The sequence below is a fragment of the Trichechus manatus genome, unplaced genomic scaffold, assembly GCF_000243295.1.
Source record: "Trichechus manatus latirostris isolate Lorelei unplaced genomic scaffold, TriManLat1.0 scaffold00236, whole genome shotgun sequence".
Taxonomy (NCBI): Eukaryota; Metazoa; Chordata; class Mammalia; order Sirenia; family Trichechidae; genus Trichechus; species Trichechus manatus.
Genome location: NW_004444172.1, coordinates 621,211 through 639,794, shown reverse-complemented (window position 1 = coordinate 639,794; position 18,584 = coordinate 621,211). Strand labels below are relative to the sequence as shown.

At 38.4% G+C, this 18,584-nt stretch overlaps 1 protein-coding gene across 1 annotated transcript; it reads left to right on the top strand.

The window, feature by feature from the left end:
* Window positions 1-230: 230 nt before the first annotated feature.
* LOC101352588 (olfactory receptor 10AG1-like) lies at window positions 231-1,310 on the top strand. The gene has a single exon (XM_004389168.3). The coding sequence runs from the start codon at window positions 369-371 to the stop codon at window positions 1,308-1,310; it is 942 nt and encodes a 313-aa protein (XP_004389225.1). The 5' UTR covers window positions 231-368.
* The last annotated feature ends 17,274 nt before the right edge of the window (window positions 1,311-18,584 follow it).

Below are 18,584 nucleotides of genomic sequence, written 5' to 3'. Positions count from 1 at the left end.
GCACAGAGAAATACAATAGGATTGACAAGACGTGTAATTAATTTAAAATGAGATTAGATGGCAAAGCTCAAGGTCATCTCCAGCAGTTGCCAATTGCACCAGTGCTTCTGCAGAGTCAGGTATAGCTTGATTTATTCTGGGCTGTGCTCTGAAACTACACTGAAATGATCTTAAAATAAATTTGAAGGAACTGTTTACCATGACTTAACAGGAGGGCATGGGACATACGTATAATGTTATACTCTTAAAGTTCAAACAATTATATTGATCACAAAATCCAATTAGACTCCTCAATACCATTTAAAGAAGAGGCAAAGATATACAGAAAGGTAAAAGGAAATGCACATGTAAACTTACTTTTTCCACAGATGCATCATCAAGAAAAACCACCAGAAGATAACCTAACTGAACTGATGGAATTTGTTCTCTTGGGCTTTGCTGACATGCCCCATCTCCAGTGGTTTCTTTTTGGATTATTTCTAATCATCTATATCATCATCCTGATGAGCAATGGCACCATATTTCTAATGACAAAAATGGATCCTGCTCTCCAGAGTCCTATGTATTTTTTCCTGGCAAATTTTTCCTTCTTAGAAATCTGCTATGTATCAGCTACTCTCCCCAAAATGCTGATGAATCTAGGGACCCAGAGAAGAAGAATTTCCTTAGTTGCCTGTGCTACACAGATGTGCTTTGCCCTTATGTTTGGAGGCACTGAGTGTTTGCTCCTGGCTGTGATGGCCTATGACCGCTACGTGGCCATTTGTAAGCCTCTGCACTATCCTCTAGTTATGAACCACAGGGTCTGTAGCCAGTTGGTGACTGGGTCCTGGACTATTGGAATCCCCATTATGATAGGGCAAACATATCAGATTTTCTCTCTGCCTTTTTGTGGAGCCAAACAAATTAACCACTTCTTCTGTGACATTCTCCCAATACTCAGGCTGGCTTGTGAAGACACCTTTGTAAATGAGATGTTGGTCTACATACTTGTTGTGTCATTTGCCATGGTTCCTTTTCTGTTAATACTTGGCTCCTACGGTAAAATCATCTCCATCATCCTGAAGTTGCCGTCAGCCACAAGTAGAGCCAAAGCCTTCTCCACCTGCTCATCTCATCTTATGGTTGTGGTGGTATTCTTTGGATCAGGCATTATAACATACTTAAGACACAACACCAGACATTCAGAAGGAACTCACAAAGTACTTTCTCTTTTCTACACTATCCTAATTCCTATGATTAATCCCATGATATATAGTCTAAGGAACAAGGATGTCATAATGGCACTGAGAAAATTGCTGTGTAAATAATTCACTCATTAAAGAATCAATCAAATGTATAAGAATTGATTTCTTATGTAGATTTAATCAAATTGCAACAGATATATACATTTAACTATAACTTTTGTTATGGATTGAATTGTATCCCCCCAAAAATGTATATCAACTTTTGTACCCCATGATTCTCAGTATTGTCTGATTGCCTACGATTCTGCCATATAAGTCAGAATTGAGTAGAAGTCAAAAGGTTTGTTTTGATGATATTCCTAGGTATTGCAAATCCTACCTCTATGATGTTAATGAGGCAAGATTAGAGGTAGTTATGTTCATAAGGCAGGACTCAATTCAGAACATTAGGTTGTATCTTCAGTGAATCACTTTTGAGATATAAGAGAGAGAAATGAGCAGAGAGAATGGGGACCTCCTATGACTAAGAATGAAGAACCCTGATGAGAGTGTATTCTTTGTACCCTGCTCCCTGTACTGAGATGCTCCTAGACCAGGGGAAGATTGGTGACAAGGACCTTCACCCAGAGCCAACAGAGAGAGCAAGATTCCCCTGGAGCTGTCACGCTGAATTTGGAATTCTAGCCTCCTAGAGTGTGAAAGAATAAATTCCTTTTGTTAAGCTATATATTTGTGGTATTTCTGTTATAGCAGCACTCGAGAAAAAAGACACTTTGTCTTTCCATACAGTGACAATTATTTCCAAGTTAAAAATCACTTGCAATGTTGTCAGGAGTTTCTGGTTAAATTACTTAACTAATATATGTATTAACAGACAGCAGATCGTTCCACTAATAATTCTATAATTTCATTTTGCAGTGTTCTCCCTCAATAAGAACTTCTGCTTGGGTTAATTTAATTTAGTCAGTTACAATGAATAATCTGTTATATCACTTAGCATAAACCATATCATTCATTTCCATGAGTATCCATACATTTGTGACACCCATTTTAAAAACCAGGTTTACAATATGCATTAATTAAAATCGTGCAGTGTTTCCTCAGTAGCCATGATGTATAGGCTCCAGGACTCCCAAAAATACCAAAATCCGTGGCTGCTCAAGTTCCTTATATAAAATAGCACAATATTTGCATATAACGTATGCATATCTTTTCTTATACTTTAAATCATCTCCAGATTACTTATAATACCTGAGACAATGTAAATGCTATGTAAATAGTTGTTATCCATTATTGTTTAAGGAATAGTGACAAGATACGAGGTGAACAATGCTCAAACAACGAGCGCTGCTGAACAAAAGTTGGCAGTTTGAATCCACCAGCCGCCCCTTGGAAAACCTATAGGGCAGTGCTACTCTATTCTATAGGGTCATTATGAGTCAGACTCGACTCAGTGGCAATGGGTTTTGGTTTTCACCCATGTTCTGTTTTAGACCTGGGTTTGAGTTAGGCCTTTATCACTTAAGTTTTTGTTTGACATGGAAAAGTATTTAATCCTTCAAAGTCACTTTTTATATTTGACTATATATATATGTATAAATACATAAATATATATAGGGTCCCTATGAGTTTTAGTCAACTGAACGGCCATGGGTATATATATAAATATATACATACACACATACATGTATATATATATAAACCAAAAACCAAACCCCTTGCGGTCGAGTTGATTCCAACTCATAGCAACTCTTTAGGACAGAGTAGAACTGTGCTATACGGTTTCCAGGGAGCACCTGGTGGATTTGAACTGCTGACCTTTTTGTTAGCGTCTGAAGTCTTAACCACTCTGCCACCAGGACTTCCATATAACCTTACAGAGTTTTTGTGAAAATTAATGCATTGTGAACAGCACACCTACCTCTGAGTTAGTTTATTGTATGACATTGTTGTATCTGTAATTATGATCACATTTGTGATAAAGGAATTTCCTTTGCATCTTCCCTTATCTACAGCCTTAGGAACAAAGATATCAAAGAAACAATTAGGCAGTTAATTAATCATCACCAAATTGCTTTCACACTCAATATAATCCAAATAAGTATTTGTTCATGTATGCCCTATTTCCAAAATATTTCAAGTGTATTGTTCACTCTTTTAGAGTGTGATTTGAGTCAGTTGTTATTGTTGGTGTTAGCTGTCATGGAATCAGAGCCCGACTCATGGCGAATCAATGTGTTACAGAGTAGAACTGTGCTCCATAAGGTTTATTTGGTGATGATCTTTACAGAAGTAGATAGGCAGGCTTTTTCTGCAGAGCCGCTAAGTAGGTTCAATCTACAACCTTTCCACTATCAGCTGATTGTAAACTGCTTTTGCTCTCCAGGTTCCCTCTTAAGTCAATATATCATTGCCTGTTCTACGATTTTCAGTGGCTTGTATGCTTTCCAATAACCTCTGGGTTAATATAGAAATGATGTATTCTGATTCACTAGCTCTCTGGTGGTGTCAGAAAAATATATTTTAAAAATGTCCCGTTAGACACTGTATCAGTCAGGATGGAGAAGTAGAAGTCTATATTTAGTGACTCAATACTCATGATTCTTTGACTTTGAGTTATGGTTAATAATAAAAAAACTCAAAATATATCATAACTGCCTTTACTGTATCCTCACAACAAACTCTTTTGATTCAGGAATTGTATAAAATATCATTTCCTACTTCCCCTTAAGAACTTTATTTTAAGTAATGGAAAAGTTGAGGTTTGCATTCTGAAAATATTATCATATTCTTAATGAGGAAAATGTTAAAAATATTAGCTACTATCTAAATGCATCCTCTTTTTTGAGTATAAATGTAATATAGTTCCATTAAGTATTGAAAATAATACTGTATATCAAGAAAAAGTTCAGTTAACTTCAAGTGTTATAGCCAAAACTCAGAGATATCATAATCAAGCTTAATACAGTATGTGTTTTAATGACCCATATTCACCCATAAACATTTTTCTTTCAATAGTCTTCTTCGTATCACTCAGTTGCATAAACAAAGATATAAAAGTTATTTGTTATTCTATCACCTGCCACAAGTATCCGTAAATATCTCCAAACTACAGCCACTTTTACATGTGCTCTCTCTTGGAGCAATCAGTGCCATTAAGTTGGTCTTTAGTAGTTTTCACCAAAGGAATCTACTTGTCTCACTTCTTAACTTCCTACAAGCCATTAATCCTAGATTATCTGTAGGGATCTTTAAAAAGTAGAGAAATAGTTTATTTCACTTCTATATTTAAAAATATCCAATAGTTTTATATTACATTACAGACAAAAATCTAACTCTTTAAAAAATTTAGAGAATGCCAAACTCTCCGCCTTCATCTTTTTTAAAATAAAATATATTGCAGGAGTGGGCTGAGCAAGATGGCCAAGTAAGTGTATGCACTCATTTCCTCCCCTAGCAACTAACACACTGAACAATGAATAAAAACAAGCACACACTGAGATCTGAGAACTTTAGATGGCAGTTTTGGTGTTGGAGAGTCTGGATGAGTCCAGAAGCAGGAGAGAGGAGGAGTGGAGATGGCACAGAAAGTGGGAGAACCTACCTGCTAATATTGGGAGCACTTTCTCATTTCAACCACATTGGGACAGGATTGGGCAACACCCCAAAAGAGGGAACACAGAAAGAGAACTAATGTTAGGAAGCTGTGGCCCAGTTTTTATAAGGCGATACAATTTGGCCATGGGAGTTCATTGTCCTTACAATTAGACGGGTGTGAAGGGAAACTGTGGCACCGAAAGAAAGTGTCATTGAATCTCATTGAGGCCCAAGATAGATGGGCACTAGGACCTGGAGGATCTGTACTAGCAGAGGAGCAAGGGGAATAGTTCAGATTACCAGTTGACACAGAGGGAAATGGAAGTCTCCCTGACCATGGGGGACTGTGGGAGAATCTGGGCAGGGGTGCCTATGAAGGAAAGCTATAGAGAGCCCCCTAGCTTTGTCTCAGGAAAATCAAGTCTCACAGCTTATGGTAGCATCAGCGACTAGCTAAACACCTCCGTCCTGTGCATGGGTAATGATTTCCAAAGATTAATCCTCCAGAACTTGTGATGAAACACTGAAAAAAAACCTAAAAAAAGAGTGCCCTCTAGTGCTTCTCAGGAGAAGGCAACAAACGCACTGTTGCTGGGTAGATTATGACATATAGAGACCCCATGGGGCAGAATGTGCTGCCCCAAGGGGTTCCCAGGTCTGTCAGTCTTTGTGGAGGAGAGATGCCAATATTTTCCCCCATGAAGTGGCTGCTCAGTGGAGGTGCTGGCCTTCTGTTTGTCAGCCAGGAGGCTGGCCACAGTACAAGCAGGGTTTCCAAATCAGAAAATTTTGCCACAAAAACCAGAATACCAAATTCATAGTTTAAAATAATAATAATAATAACAAAACTCTCAAGATCAACAAAAATTAGTAAAACAAGCAAAATCACAAGGTAAGAATAACCAAACCATAGCAAAACCTGAAGAGGAGATTTCTCCTATGAAAGTCAGAATAACGCAAAGAATTGATAATTTTCAGACTACGGTGATGAATATGTTCCAAGAAAGATAAAGCACACAGAATACAAATTAGCAGAGATCAGAAAATAAGTGGAGGAATAAAATAAGATTCACCAATAAAACTAAAAACATAACAGAAAGAACTATTTCAACTAAAGAATAAACCAACTGATTTAGAAAAAGCAAGAGAAACACTCAACAATAGAATCAAACAGACAGAAGACGGAAAAAATAAACTAGAAGACAAAATAATTGTCCTTATCAAGTCTCAAGAGACACAAAAGAAAAGAACAAGGAAAAAAAACAATGATATGAAAGGCCTGAAAATAAAAGATTGGAAAAAAATATTCCATGCAACGAATAAACAAAGAAGTTTAGAGGTAGCCTTACTGATATCAGATAAAATAGATTTTAAATTAAAATCTCTTACAAGAATAAAGAAAGACATTACATAATAATAAAACTGTCAATTCAGCAAGAAGACCTAACTATTGTAAATATACATGTACCTAACAGCAATGCACCCAAGTACATGAAACAAATAACTGACCAACAGGAAAGCAGAAATAGACAACTCCACAATAATGGTAGAGTACTTCAACAAACCACTTTCAATTTTAGGCAGAACATCTAAAAATAAGATCACTGAGGACATTGTGAACTTAAATAAAACCATAAACCAACTGGGCCTAACAGACATAAAGAGAACACGCCACGCAGTTTTAGAATAATACATGATCTTCTCCAGTGCACATTGATCATTTTCCAGAATAGACCATATACTAGGACAAAATAAGTCTCAACAAATTTAAAACATTTAAAACAAAGCATCTTCTCTGACCATAATGGCATGAACCTGGAAATTAATAACAGAAAAAGCAAGGATTAAATAAATAACACATGGAAACTAAATTATATACTACTAAAAATTATTAGGTTATGGAAGAAACCATAATTGAAATTACAAAATTCCTAGAATCAAATCTAAATGAAAATACAGCATACAAAAGTTTTGTTACACAGCAAAAGCAGTACTCAGAGAGAAATTTATAGCCATAGGGGCCTACATTAAAAAAAAGAAGATCTAAAATTGTTAACTTGAACAACAGCTTGAACAAATAGAAAAGAGAGAGCAAAAGAAGCCCAAAGCAACCAGAATAAGGGATAATAAAGATCGGGGCAGAAATAAACTAAATAGAAAATAGAAAAGCAACAGAAAGAATCAACACAGACAGTAGCTGGTTCTTTGAAAGGATCAACAAAATAGACAAACCATTGGCTAAATTGAAAAAAGAAAAAAAATCCAAGAAGAGTCAAATAACCAACTTAAGAAATGAAATTGTTGACATAAAAACCTATCAAATAGAAATAAAGAAGATCATAATTGATTACAACAAAAAATTGTATTACAACAAATTTCACAATGTTGAAGAAATGGACAAATTCCTAGAAACAACAACCTACCCAAACTAACACAAATGCAGAGAGAAAATTTACACAGACCGTTTGTAAAAGTAGAGGTTGAAGATGTCATCAAGAAACTGACAAGAACAACCAAAAAGAACTCAGGACCAGATGGCTACACTGGATAATTCTACCAAACATTCAGAGAACACTTGACACAATCCCTACTCAATCTCTTCAAAAACACTGAAGGGAAAAGAACACTACCAAACCCTTTCTATGAAGTCATCATAACGCTGATATCTAAAACACACAACGATATTACAAAAAAAGGAAATTACAGACCAATATCCCTTAAGAAAACTGATGCAAAATTTTTCAAGTAAATTCTGGCCAACAGACTTCAGTCACAACTATGTTCATTGCTGCCTTCTTCACAATAGCAAGGAAATGGAAACCGCAATGCCCATCAACAAATGAAGAGGTAAATTGTGGTACATACATACAATGGAATACTCCACAACTATAAAGAACAAAGATAAGTCCTCGAAATATAACACAGACTGGCCTGGAGGGCATAATGCTAAGTGAACTATGTCAGGCATGTAAGGACAAATATTGTATGATTCCTCTTTTATAAGAACACAAGAATAGATCTATACAGAGAGACCAATGTTCCTTGGAGGTGACCAGCGAGAAGAGGGGAAAGGGGAAAGTACACTTAGATCATGGAGACTTGCAAATTTTTTTTGGTGATGGGACAAGTGGCACCGAATGTGGATGTAGTGATAGCAGCACAACCAAAGTGAAAAGGAGTATTTGAGCACAGCAATAACCACAAGTTTGACCTTTATTATAATCATGCACTTGCTTTTCTTGGCAAGTCCCAAATCCCTGGGTCAGCATCAGGGCATGATGAGCCCAAGATCCATAGGTCAGATGACAGCATGCTGGCTCACAATGGCAAAGGTCGACAATCCAAATCCAGTAGGTGAGATGGCTGGCTGCTGGCCCCAGTCCCAAGAACTGGAGGTCAGATGATGATGAGCGGAATACTAGATCTAGGGCAGCGCAAAAGCCAGTGACCTTTGCCAGAAAGTCTACATATGTTAGATACAAGTCACAATCCAAGAAAACTCCCTTTTAATTGATTGGCTACTCAGAGTAGATCCCGTCATGGAAATGATCACATGATATCAGATCTCATCATAGCAGTTATTAAATCATTATATGACTGCCAAAATAGTCCATAAATGCCAAGACAGTGAGAATCATATCCCAGCCAAGTTGACACACAATCTTCAAGATTACACCAAGTGTCACTAAGATTTGAAGACTTGAACGGGAAATATTTTATAACAATAGACGACTATTGTCCCGGAATCTTGTATCTCATCTCAGCTGGAATTATACCAGAATTTTATTTTATCCTCTGTGAAGTTTAATAGGATCTACACCTTAAAAGAGGGTTAACAGAAGGAACGAAGTTGTGGAAATTTGATATAATGCTGTAAGGAAAAGAAAAAGTCGCCCCTGTTGGTGTTAATCTAACAGCAAAGAAGAAAAAAAAAACTTTTAGACTAGATTTAATATATCCAACAGCCACTTCTCAGTTTGCCCAGGAAGTGTTGAAGAAGTAAATTATATACTATATGATTTGTACGTAAAAATATTCTTTGTCGTCAGAACATTTATTACAACTCTTACAGAGTCCAGCCTCTGAATTTGGATCAAGACACCCATTTCAGAGGAGAAAATAAGCAAAATACATTGAGGAAAATGAGACAGCAGCTCGGTCTAGTATGAACAGAGATTCCATATGAAACAGTCATAATAGAGAAGGTGAGAATTGGATTTGTACCAATTTTGGATGGTCTCCAACGGTATTGCTCACTTAAGGGCAATCAAGACCGTGTTCAAGTCTAAGAAATAAAACTTTCTGCACCTTCTGTTCCATTGAGAGGCTGCAGAGGAAGAGTATTTTGAGAAGAGTGAGAGCTTTCTGGGAAAATAAGTAAATAAACCAAATCAGAGAGTGCCAAGGAGATTTGTTTAATTAGAAATGTAACTGTGTCCGGTGGAAGAGATCCCAGGGGGTAGAGATAAATATTTTGTATTTAAAGAACACTCTATGTTCAAATGAATAGTCTGTTCTAAAGTTAGATTGAATATCATTGATGAAACAAGTTGTTTTAGCCAAAGTAATTTAAATACTTAGATATGAAAACCCTCTTCAGTGAGGAGGAAACAAGATTATCACCAACAAACCCAAACCCAAACCCACTGCAGTCAAGTAGATTCTGACCCACAGCGACCTTCAGGACAGAGTAAAACTGCCCCATCGGGTTTCCAAGGCTGTAAATTTTTAAGAAAGCAGACTCCCACCACTTTCTCCCACAGAGCATATGATGGGTTCTAACTGCAGACCTTTTGGGTAGGAGTCAAGCACTTTAACCACTGTGCGACCAGGCCTCCTATTTTGGAAATGAAGAAAGGTAAATATGAAATGTTTTATATTAGCATTCAACTTTAGTTCATGATATTATTAAAATTAATATTTAATATAGAGTAGCAAATGTGCTATTTTATTAAAGCAACTCCTTTATATTTCTCACTCTGTTAAATATGATTTACCTTACACAATGTTTTTAAATATTGCTATTACATTATTTTGTAACACTGAAACCTTGAAAAACTGCTATGTTTTTGTAAGAATACTAAACAATATTATAGGAAAACTTCAATTCCAGCAAAGACTTTGTAGCCAATAAGCATTATATTTATGTATTTTACTTCTGATGATATTTTAGAAAGATATTTGAAGTAAATAAACCATTAACTAAATTTACAACCATTTAGGAATCCAAGAAATATTTATTTTAAAGAAAATAATACTTTTATGTTAAAGAATTTCTAAAACAATGTTAAGTTTTAAGTTGATATTGTTTTTCAAATTAGTGTCAGTGTTTATGTTTCCCATTTATATTCAAATTACAAACATAGCTGAGGTTAGTGTAGATTGGGGATATTGTCATTGATTAATGTCTGTCTGAATCAGAATATTGTTAACCAAAGTCAAACACACTGACTATGAGTGGAATCTGATTCCTGATGACCATAGAGCATAGAGTAGAACTGCCTCATGGGTTTCCAACACTTGTGGTGTTTCTGTTATAGTAGCACTAGATTAGTAAGACACCTTGTCTCTCCATACAGTGACAGTTATTTCCAAGTTTACAACCACTTTTAATGTTGTCAGAACTTTCTGCTCAAAGTATCTAAATAATATACGTATCAGCAGATAGCAAATCATTCTAATAGTAATTAAATAATTTTGTTGTGGAATGCACTCCCTCAATAAGAACCTTTGCTTGGGTTGATTTAATTTAGTCGGTTGTAATGTATAATCTATTATATCACTTAGCTTAAGCCATATCATTCACTTCTATGTGTGTCCATACAGTTGTGACATCCATTTTAAAAACTAGGTTTGCAATATGCAAATATATATACATATATATACGTACAATTTTTTTTTTTTGAACTCGCATCCACGATAAACACCTATGGAAGCAGCAGTAAAGAAATCAAACAGTATATTGTGTGGCCAAATCTACTGCAAAAGAACTGTTTCAGGTGTTGAGAAGGAAAGATGTACTTTGAGGGCCCCAATGTATATGTTGTATGTGTATATATATATATGCAATACATATATATGAATGAGTGTGTGTGTGTGTATAAAGTATTAATGCCCTCACATTATTTTATAGATGAAAAAAACAAAGACAGAAAGAGTTTGCATAATTTTTCCTAGTTCACACACCAAGGATTTTAACTCACTACTCCTATTCTGAATCCCTGGTGGCACAGTGATTAGAAGCTATGGCTGCTAACCAAATGAGCAGAAGTTCAAATCCACCAGCTACTCCTTGGAAAACCCTGTGGCAGTTCTACTCTGTGCTATAGGGTCGCTATGAGTTTGAATTGAATGGACAGAACAGGTTTGGTTTTTTTGGTTTTTACACATGTTCTGTTTCTAGGTCTGGATTTGAATTAGGCCTTCATCACTTAAGTTTTTGTTTGACTTAGAAAATTATTTAACCATTCAATGTTATTTTTTATATTTGCCTATATATATAAAAACCTTACAGAGTTTTTGTGAAAATTAATACGTTGTAAAGAGCACATCTACCATTGATTTAGTTTATCATATTACATTGTTATATCTGTAATTATGATCACATTTGTGATTAAATAGTTTTCTTAACATCTTCCCTTATCTGAAGCCTTAGGAACAAAGATATCATGGAGGCAATTAGGAAGTTAATTAATCATCACCAAACTGCTTTCACACTCAATATAATCCAAATAAGTATTTCTTCATTTATGCTCTATTTCCAAATACTTTTCATATATATTGTTCACTCTTTTTTGAGTGTGATCTAAGTTAATTGTTGTTATGTTCGTGTCAGCTGTCATCAAGTCAGAGCATGACTCATGGCAAATTTGTGTGTTACAGACTAGAACTGTGCTCCATAAGGTTTATTTGGAGGTAACCTACAGAAGCTGATAACCAGGACTTTCTTCTGCAGAGCCAGTGGAGAGGTTCAGTCTGCCAACCTTTATACTAGCAGCTGGTTGCAAACCACTTGCGCTATCCAGGTTCCTTCTTAAATCAATTAAACTTTGCCTATTTTATAATTTTCAATCTTCTGCATGCTTCACAATGATCTCTGTGTTAATACAGAAATGATGCATTCTCATTCACTTGGTCTCAGGTGGTGTCAGAAAAATATATCCTAAAAACTTCCCATTGGACAGTATCTCAATCAGATTGGAGAAGTAGAAGTCTACATTTAGGGACTCAGTACTGATATCGTTGTTTGACTTTAAGTTGTGCTTAATAATAAGAGAACTGCAAACATATAACTGACTTTATGATATTCTCGCGACTCACCCTTTTTGTGTGTGTGCTTTAGCTGAAAGTTTACAACTCAAGTTAATTTCTCATACAAAAATTTATACACATATTTTATTGTGACATTAGTTACGATTCCCACAATGTGACAGCACACTCCCCCCATTCACCCAGGGTTCCCTGTGTCCATTCAACCAGTTCCTGTCCCTTCCTGCTTTCTCATTCTGCTTTTGGACAGGAGCTGCCCATTTGGACTTGTATATCTGATTGAACTAAGAATCACATTCCTCAACTGTATTTTCTTTTTTTAATACTCCTGTCTAATCTTTGCCTGAAGAGTGGGCTTTTGTAATGGTTTCAGCTCTGGTTTAACAGTGCATGTGGGTACCATAATTTTTGGGGGGTTCCTCCATTCTCTGTCAGCACATTAAGTCTGGTCTTCTTTCGTTAATTTGAGTTCTTCTACATTTTTCTCCTGCTCTGTCTGGGATTCTCTGTTGTGTTCCTTGTCAGGGCGGTCATTGGTGGTAGCCATGCAACATCCAGTTCTTCTTGTGTCAGGCTGATAGAGTCTCTGGTTCAGCTGTTGCTTTAGTCCTTTGGGCTAATGTTTTCCTTGTGTCTTTGCTATTCTTCATTCTTCTTTGGTCCAGGTGGGATGGGACCAATTGGTGTAACTTAGATGGCTGCTCGCAAGCTTTTAAGATCCCAGATGGCACTCACCAAAGTGTGATTTAGAACATTTTCTTGATAAACTTTGTTATGCCAATTGACTTAGATGTCCCCAGAAATTATGGTCTCCAGTCTCCAGTCCCAGCTAGTCTGTCCCTCAAAGTTTTTGAATGTGTTCAGGAAACGTTTTAGCTTTTGCATTGGTCCTGTTGTGCTGACCTCCCCTGTATTGTGTGTTGTCCTTGCCTTCACCAAAATTGATCCTTGTCTACTTCCTAGTGAGTTCCCATCCTTCCCCTCCCCATCGTCATAACCATCAAATCATGCTTTTTTTCTGTTTAAACATTTTCTTGAGTGCTTATAATAGTGGTTTCATACAATACTTGTCCTTTTCTGACTAATTTCACTTACCATAATGCTGTCCAGATTTATCCATGTTGTGAGATGTTTCAATGATTTATCATTGTTCTTTATCATTGAATAGTATTACCTTGTTTGTGTGTACCGTAATTTGTTCATCCATTTCTCTGTTAATTGGTGTTTAGGTTGTTTCCATCTTTTTGTTATTGTGAATAGTGCTGCAATGAGTATGGATCCTCATATATCTATTCTTTTGGGTATATTCCCAGGAGGGGATTGCTGGATCTTATGGTATTTCTGTTTCTAGCTTTTTAAGGAAGCCTCAAATGGTTTTCCAAATGGTTGTACCATTTTATATTCCCACCAGCACTGCATAAGATTTCCAATCTCTCCACAACCTCTCCTACATCTGTTACTTTGTGTTTTTCAGGTTAGTGCCAGCCTTGTTGGGGTGAGACGGTATCTTATTGTAGTTTTGATTTTCATTTCTCTAATGGTTAACAATCTTGAGCATTAACTCACATGTCTGTTAGCTGGCTGAATTTTTTATTTGGTGAAGTGTCTGTTCATTTCCTTTGCCCATTTTTAATTGGATTGTTTATCTTTTTGTTGTTGAGGTGTTGCACTATCTTATAGATTTTAGAGATTAGACACTGATCGGATATGGCATAGCCAAAATTTTTTCCCAGTCAGTAGATTATCTTTTTATTCTTTTGCTGAAGTTTTTGGATGAGCATTAAGTATCTGATTTTTAGGAGCTCCTAGTTATCTAGTTTCTCTTCTGGTGTTTGTGCATGTTAGTGATGGTTTGTATAGTATTTATGCCATGTATTAGCACTCCTAGTGTTGTCACTATTTTTTCTTCCATGATCATTATCATTTTAGTATTTATATTTAGATCTTTGATCCACTTTAAGTTAGTTTTTGTGTACGGTGTGAAGGATGGGTCCTGTTTCATTTCTCTCTTGGTAAGATCAATAACACCAGTCAGTATGGGAACTCACTTCCTTACTTGTTGATCCAGAGGCATAAGGGGTCCAAAATGACCAGGTGGCATACTTAGCTTCCAGTTCAATTGAATCAGTGATGTGTCTCCAGATGGGAGGAATCCTCCTTTTGAAACTAAGACCTCAAGACCTGAGGAGCATAAGGTCATGTAGACAGGAAGCAAAATCTTGCGAAGGGGTCACTACAGGAAATACTGAGTAGTGCCACACCCATTTTAACCCCTTGATTCCTAGGCCCATGAATCCTGGCTCTGAGAGAAAAAGCACCGTATATTGGATGCTAGTTTAGAGCATATACAGCCTCCTGGTGAACATTGCCCCAACCCTGCAAGGTATTGCCACCTAGCTTGCACTGTAAGTGTGTCTTTAGAAGGTCATTCCATCAGTCTATCAAGACAGCTCCTTCAGGATGATGGGGAATATGGGAAGACCAGTGAATTCCATGAGCATGGGCCCACTGCAGATGTTCACTTGCTGTGAAGTGACTCCCTTGATCTGATGCAATGCTGTGTGGGCTACCGTGACAGTGGATAAGGAATTCTGTAAGTCTAAGGACAGTAGTTCTGACAGAAACATTGCTTACAGGGAAGGCAAATGCATATCCAGAGTAAGTGTCTATTCCAATAAGAACAAAACGCTGCCCTTTCCATGATAGAAGTGGTACAATGTAATCAACTTGCCACAGGTTGATGGCTGATCACCTTGAGGGACAGTGCCATACTGAGGACTCAGTGTTGGTCTCTGCTGCTGGCAGATTGGGCACTTCACAGTGGTTGTAGCCAAGTCGGCCTTGGTGAGTGGAATTCCATGATGCTGGACCCATACATAACCTCCATCTCTGCCACCTTGGCCACTTTATTCATGAGGCATTGAGCAATGATGGCAGTAGCTGGGGAAAAAGGATGAGATGTTACCACAGTATGTGTCATCCTATCCTCTTCATTGTTAAAATCATCTTTTGCTGAGGTCACCCTTCGGTGAGCATTCCCATGAGACACAAATATCTTCACTTCCTTGGCCCATTCTGAGAGGTCTAGCCACATACCTCGTCTCCATAAATCCTTCTCTCCAATTTTTCAATCATGTTCCTTCCAAGTCCCTGACCATCCAGCCAAACCACTGGCCACAGACCATGAATCAGTATACAATTGCACATTTGGCCTACAATTGCACATCTGGCCATTTCTCCTTCCAAGCAAAGTGAACAACCAGGTGCACTGCTTGAAGTTCTGTCCACTGCGAGAAGTTCTCTTCACCACTGTCCTTCCAGAAGATGTCAGAATGGGGCTGTAGTGCTGAAGCTGTCCACTTTCGAGTGGTGCTGGCATATCGAGCAGAATCATCTGTAAACCAGGCACAAGTGTTCTCTTCCTCAATCTACTGATAATAAGGAACTCCCCATGAGGACATAAGCAGACTGCAAGATGAAAAGTAATGTGATAGGAGTGGAGACCATGGGCACTTGGGCCCTTCATCATGCTACTTACTTGTGCCTTCAGGTCCTGCTTAGATCCAATCTTGCATATACAACTTCCGTTTTAATGATGGAGTGATGCTGTGCACATCCAATTTTATCATTGTGTAGGTCAAACAACACTCAGTTCATGATGGACAGCTTAGGCTGCATGGGTAAATGTTCAGTTTCTACTAAGGCCCAGTAACAAGCCAATAGCTGTTTGTCAAAAGGAGAGTAGATATCTGCAATGAATGGCGGTGCTTTGCTCCAAATTAAAAAGGGTTTGCTCTGTAATTCACAAACAGCGACCTGCCAAAGACTCCAAACACCATCTCTAGCTGCCAGTGACACTTCAAGCACCGTTGGATTGGCTGGATCATATGGCCCAAGGGGCAGAGCAGTTTGCATAGCAGCCCGAACCTGTTGCAGAGCCTTCTCTTGTTCTGGGCCCCATTCAAAACTAATAGCTCTTCTAGTTGATAAATAGGCTAAAGGAGCACACTCAAATGAGGAACGTGTTTTCTCCAAATCCAAAGAGGTCCATGAGGCGTTGTGCTTCTTTTTTAGTTGTGGGAGGAGTCAGATGCAATAACTTATCCTTCACTTTAGAAGGAATATCTCGACATGCCTCACACCACTGGACCACTAGGAATTTCACTAAGTTGGAAGGTGCCTGAATTTTTGTGGATTTAATTTCCCATCCTCTAGCATACAAATGTTTTACCAATAAGTCCAGAGTCATTGACATTTCTTCCTTACTAGGTACAATCAGCATAATGTCATCAATGTAATGGACCAGTGTGACATCGTGTGGAAAGGCATTCAAGGTGCTTGATGACTAAATTATGATATAGGGCTGGAGAGTTGGTAAACTTGAGGTAATCAAGTGAAGGTGTATTGCTGGCCTTACCAGCTGAAGGCAAACTGCTTCTGATGGTAATTCAAAATAGGTATGGAAAAAGGCATTAGCCGGATCAACAGTTGTATGCCAGGTACCAGGAGATGTATTAATTTGCTCAAACAATGAAACTACATCTGGAATAGCAGCTGCAATTTGAGTTACCACCTAGTAAAGTTTTTGATAATCTACTGTGTACAGAACTATACCTAGACTGAAGTCCCAGCAAGCCCCAAAAGGTAAAGTCACAAAGTGTAGCCCAGGAAGAGGTATGCTACAGTCCAAAAGAACTGCTTGAATTTTATAATATGTACCAACAGAAACCTGTGGAATATGTGTGGGAATGGCTATTAAGGGTGTGGGATGATGCTGCAAGGAACATAAAGATGGATCAGTCTGCGTTTAGTGATATGGGTCCACTAAGCAGAGATTCTTCATCAATGTTTCTGTAAGAGAGGTTAGGCAAGCATCTGATAGTCATTTGGCTGGGTTACTGAAGCATGGATTGTGCAGTGGCCTTCACAGACCCATTACAAAAGAAGAGATTGAAAATGTCATCAATAAACTGTCAATAAAAAAGTATCCCAGGACCAGATGCCAACACTGGAGAATTCTTCCAAACATTCAGAGAAAGATTGATACCAATACTACTCATTCTCTTCAAAAACACATGAAAGAGAGAGTTCTGGCAAAATGACGTTCTAGGCAGAAGCACCACGCCGTCCCTCCACAGCAAACATTCGAAAAACTAAGCCAAACAGAGAATACAACAATCCTGAAACCCTAAAATATCAAATGAAGAGATAAAGAACTCAGCCAAGCACCAAATGGAGTGAGAAAACTGACAGAGAATGGAGAGCGAGGAGAGATTCATGCAGAGGTCCCCTACCACCTAAGACAGCGTGGATCCACCATCTTGGACTTGTATTGGAGACCAGGAAATGGGGGTATGAGAAAGCAGCCTCACGGAGCATCCAGGGGGAGACAAAACAACTGGTAATTTGCGGTGTGCACTTTCCCACCCCCACCCCTCTTCGCCCCGGCTCGGACTCCTCTGCTTCCCGCAGCCACTGTCTCTTGACCGGGAACTGCGGGCTGCTTGGATTCCACACACCCAAGCGGGTGGCTCTCTGGGTACCATTTGTTGGGTGCTAGTGTTGCTTTTTTTTTTCTGCTTCTTTTCATTTCTCATTTGCCTCTCGTCACCTCCCCCTCCTTTCACTTAAGTACCTGGCTCCGTGCGCCAACTTTGCTTCTTCCTGAGGGGCTGCAGAGCGCCGGCAATTTGTGATATATGCTTTCCCACTCTCCACCCTTCTTCATCCACACTCGGCCTCCTCTGCTTCCCACGGACACAGTCTATTGTCCAGAAACACCAGCCTGCACTACCGGGCTCCCCGAAGGCAATTTGTTGGCTGCTGGTGTTGTTGTTTTTTTTTTCCTACTTCTTTGGATTTCTTGCTTACCTCTCACCGCCTCCCCCTCCTTTTGCTCAAGTTCCTGGCTCCATGCGCCATCTTTGCTTTTTCCTGAGGGGCTGCGGAGCTCCATTCGAGTGTGGAGCTCTTTCCCGGTCTGGGCTACCGCACTGGTGGGATCCCGGGGCTTTGGTTCTTTTGTTCATTTTGAATTGTTTGTTTGTTTTCTTTTCCTTTTCTTGAGTTGGGAGCCCTTTCTGTCCAGGCAGAGCTGCGTGGCAAGGAACGCCCCTTCAGCTTCCACAGACGTGCAGAGGTATTCCTGAGGGCTTTTCTTTTTTTCGTGGGTTTTTTTTTTTTCTGTTTTTTGGGGGAGGCTTTATTGTTCTTTTTTTTTTTAATTTGCTTTGTTTTCTTTTCCCTTTTTGTCTTTCTTCATTGCTCAGTTTCTTGTCTCTCTATATCTTCCTTCTCTTTCTCATCCCTGAATACCAGGCATTGTATACCTCTACGCCTTCTAGCCAGGCTGTACCGCAACACCTGAGAGCGACTTCCCCAGACCTCATAGCTGCGTCGTTGGGATCCCTGGGAACTTTGTGGTTCTTTAACCTTTCTGATTTTTATTTATTCATTCTTTTCTTCCTCTTCCCCTTTCTGTTTTTCTCCATTTCATAGTCTTTCATCTCTCCATTCCAACGGCAAGCTCCC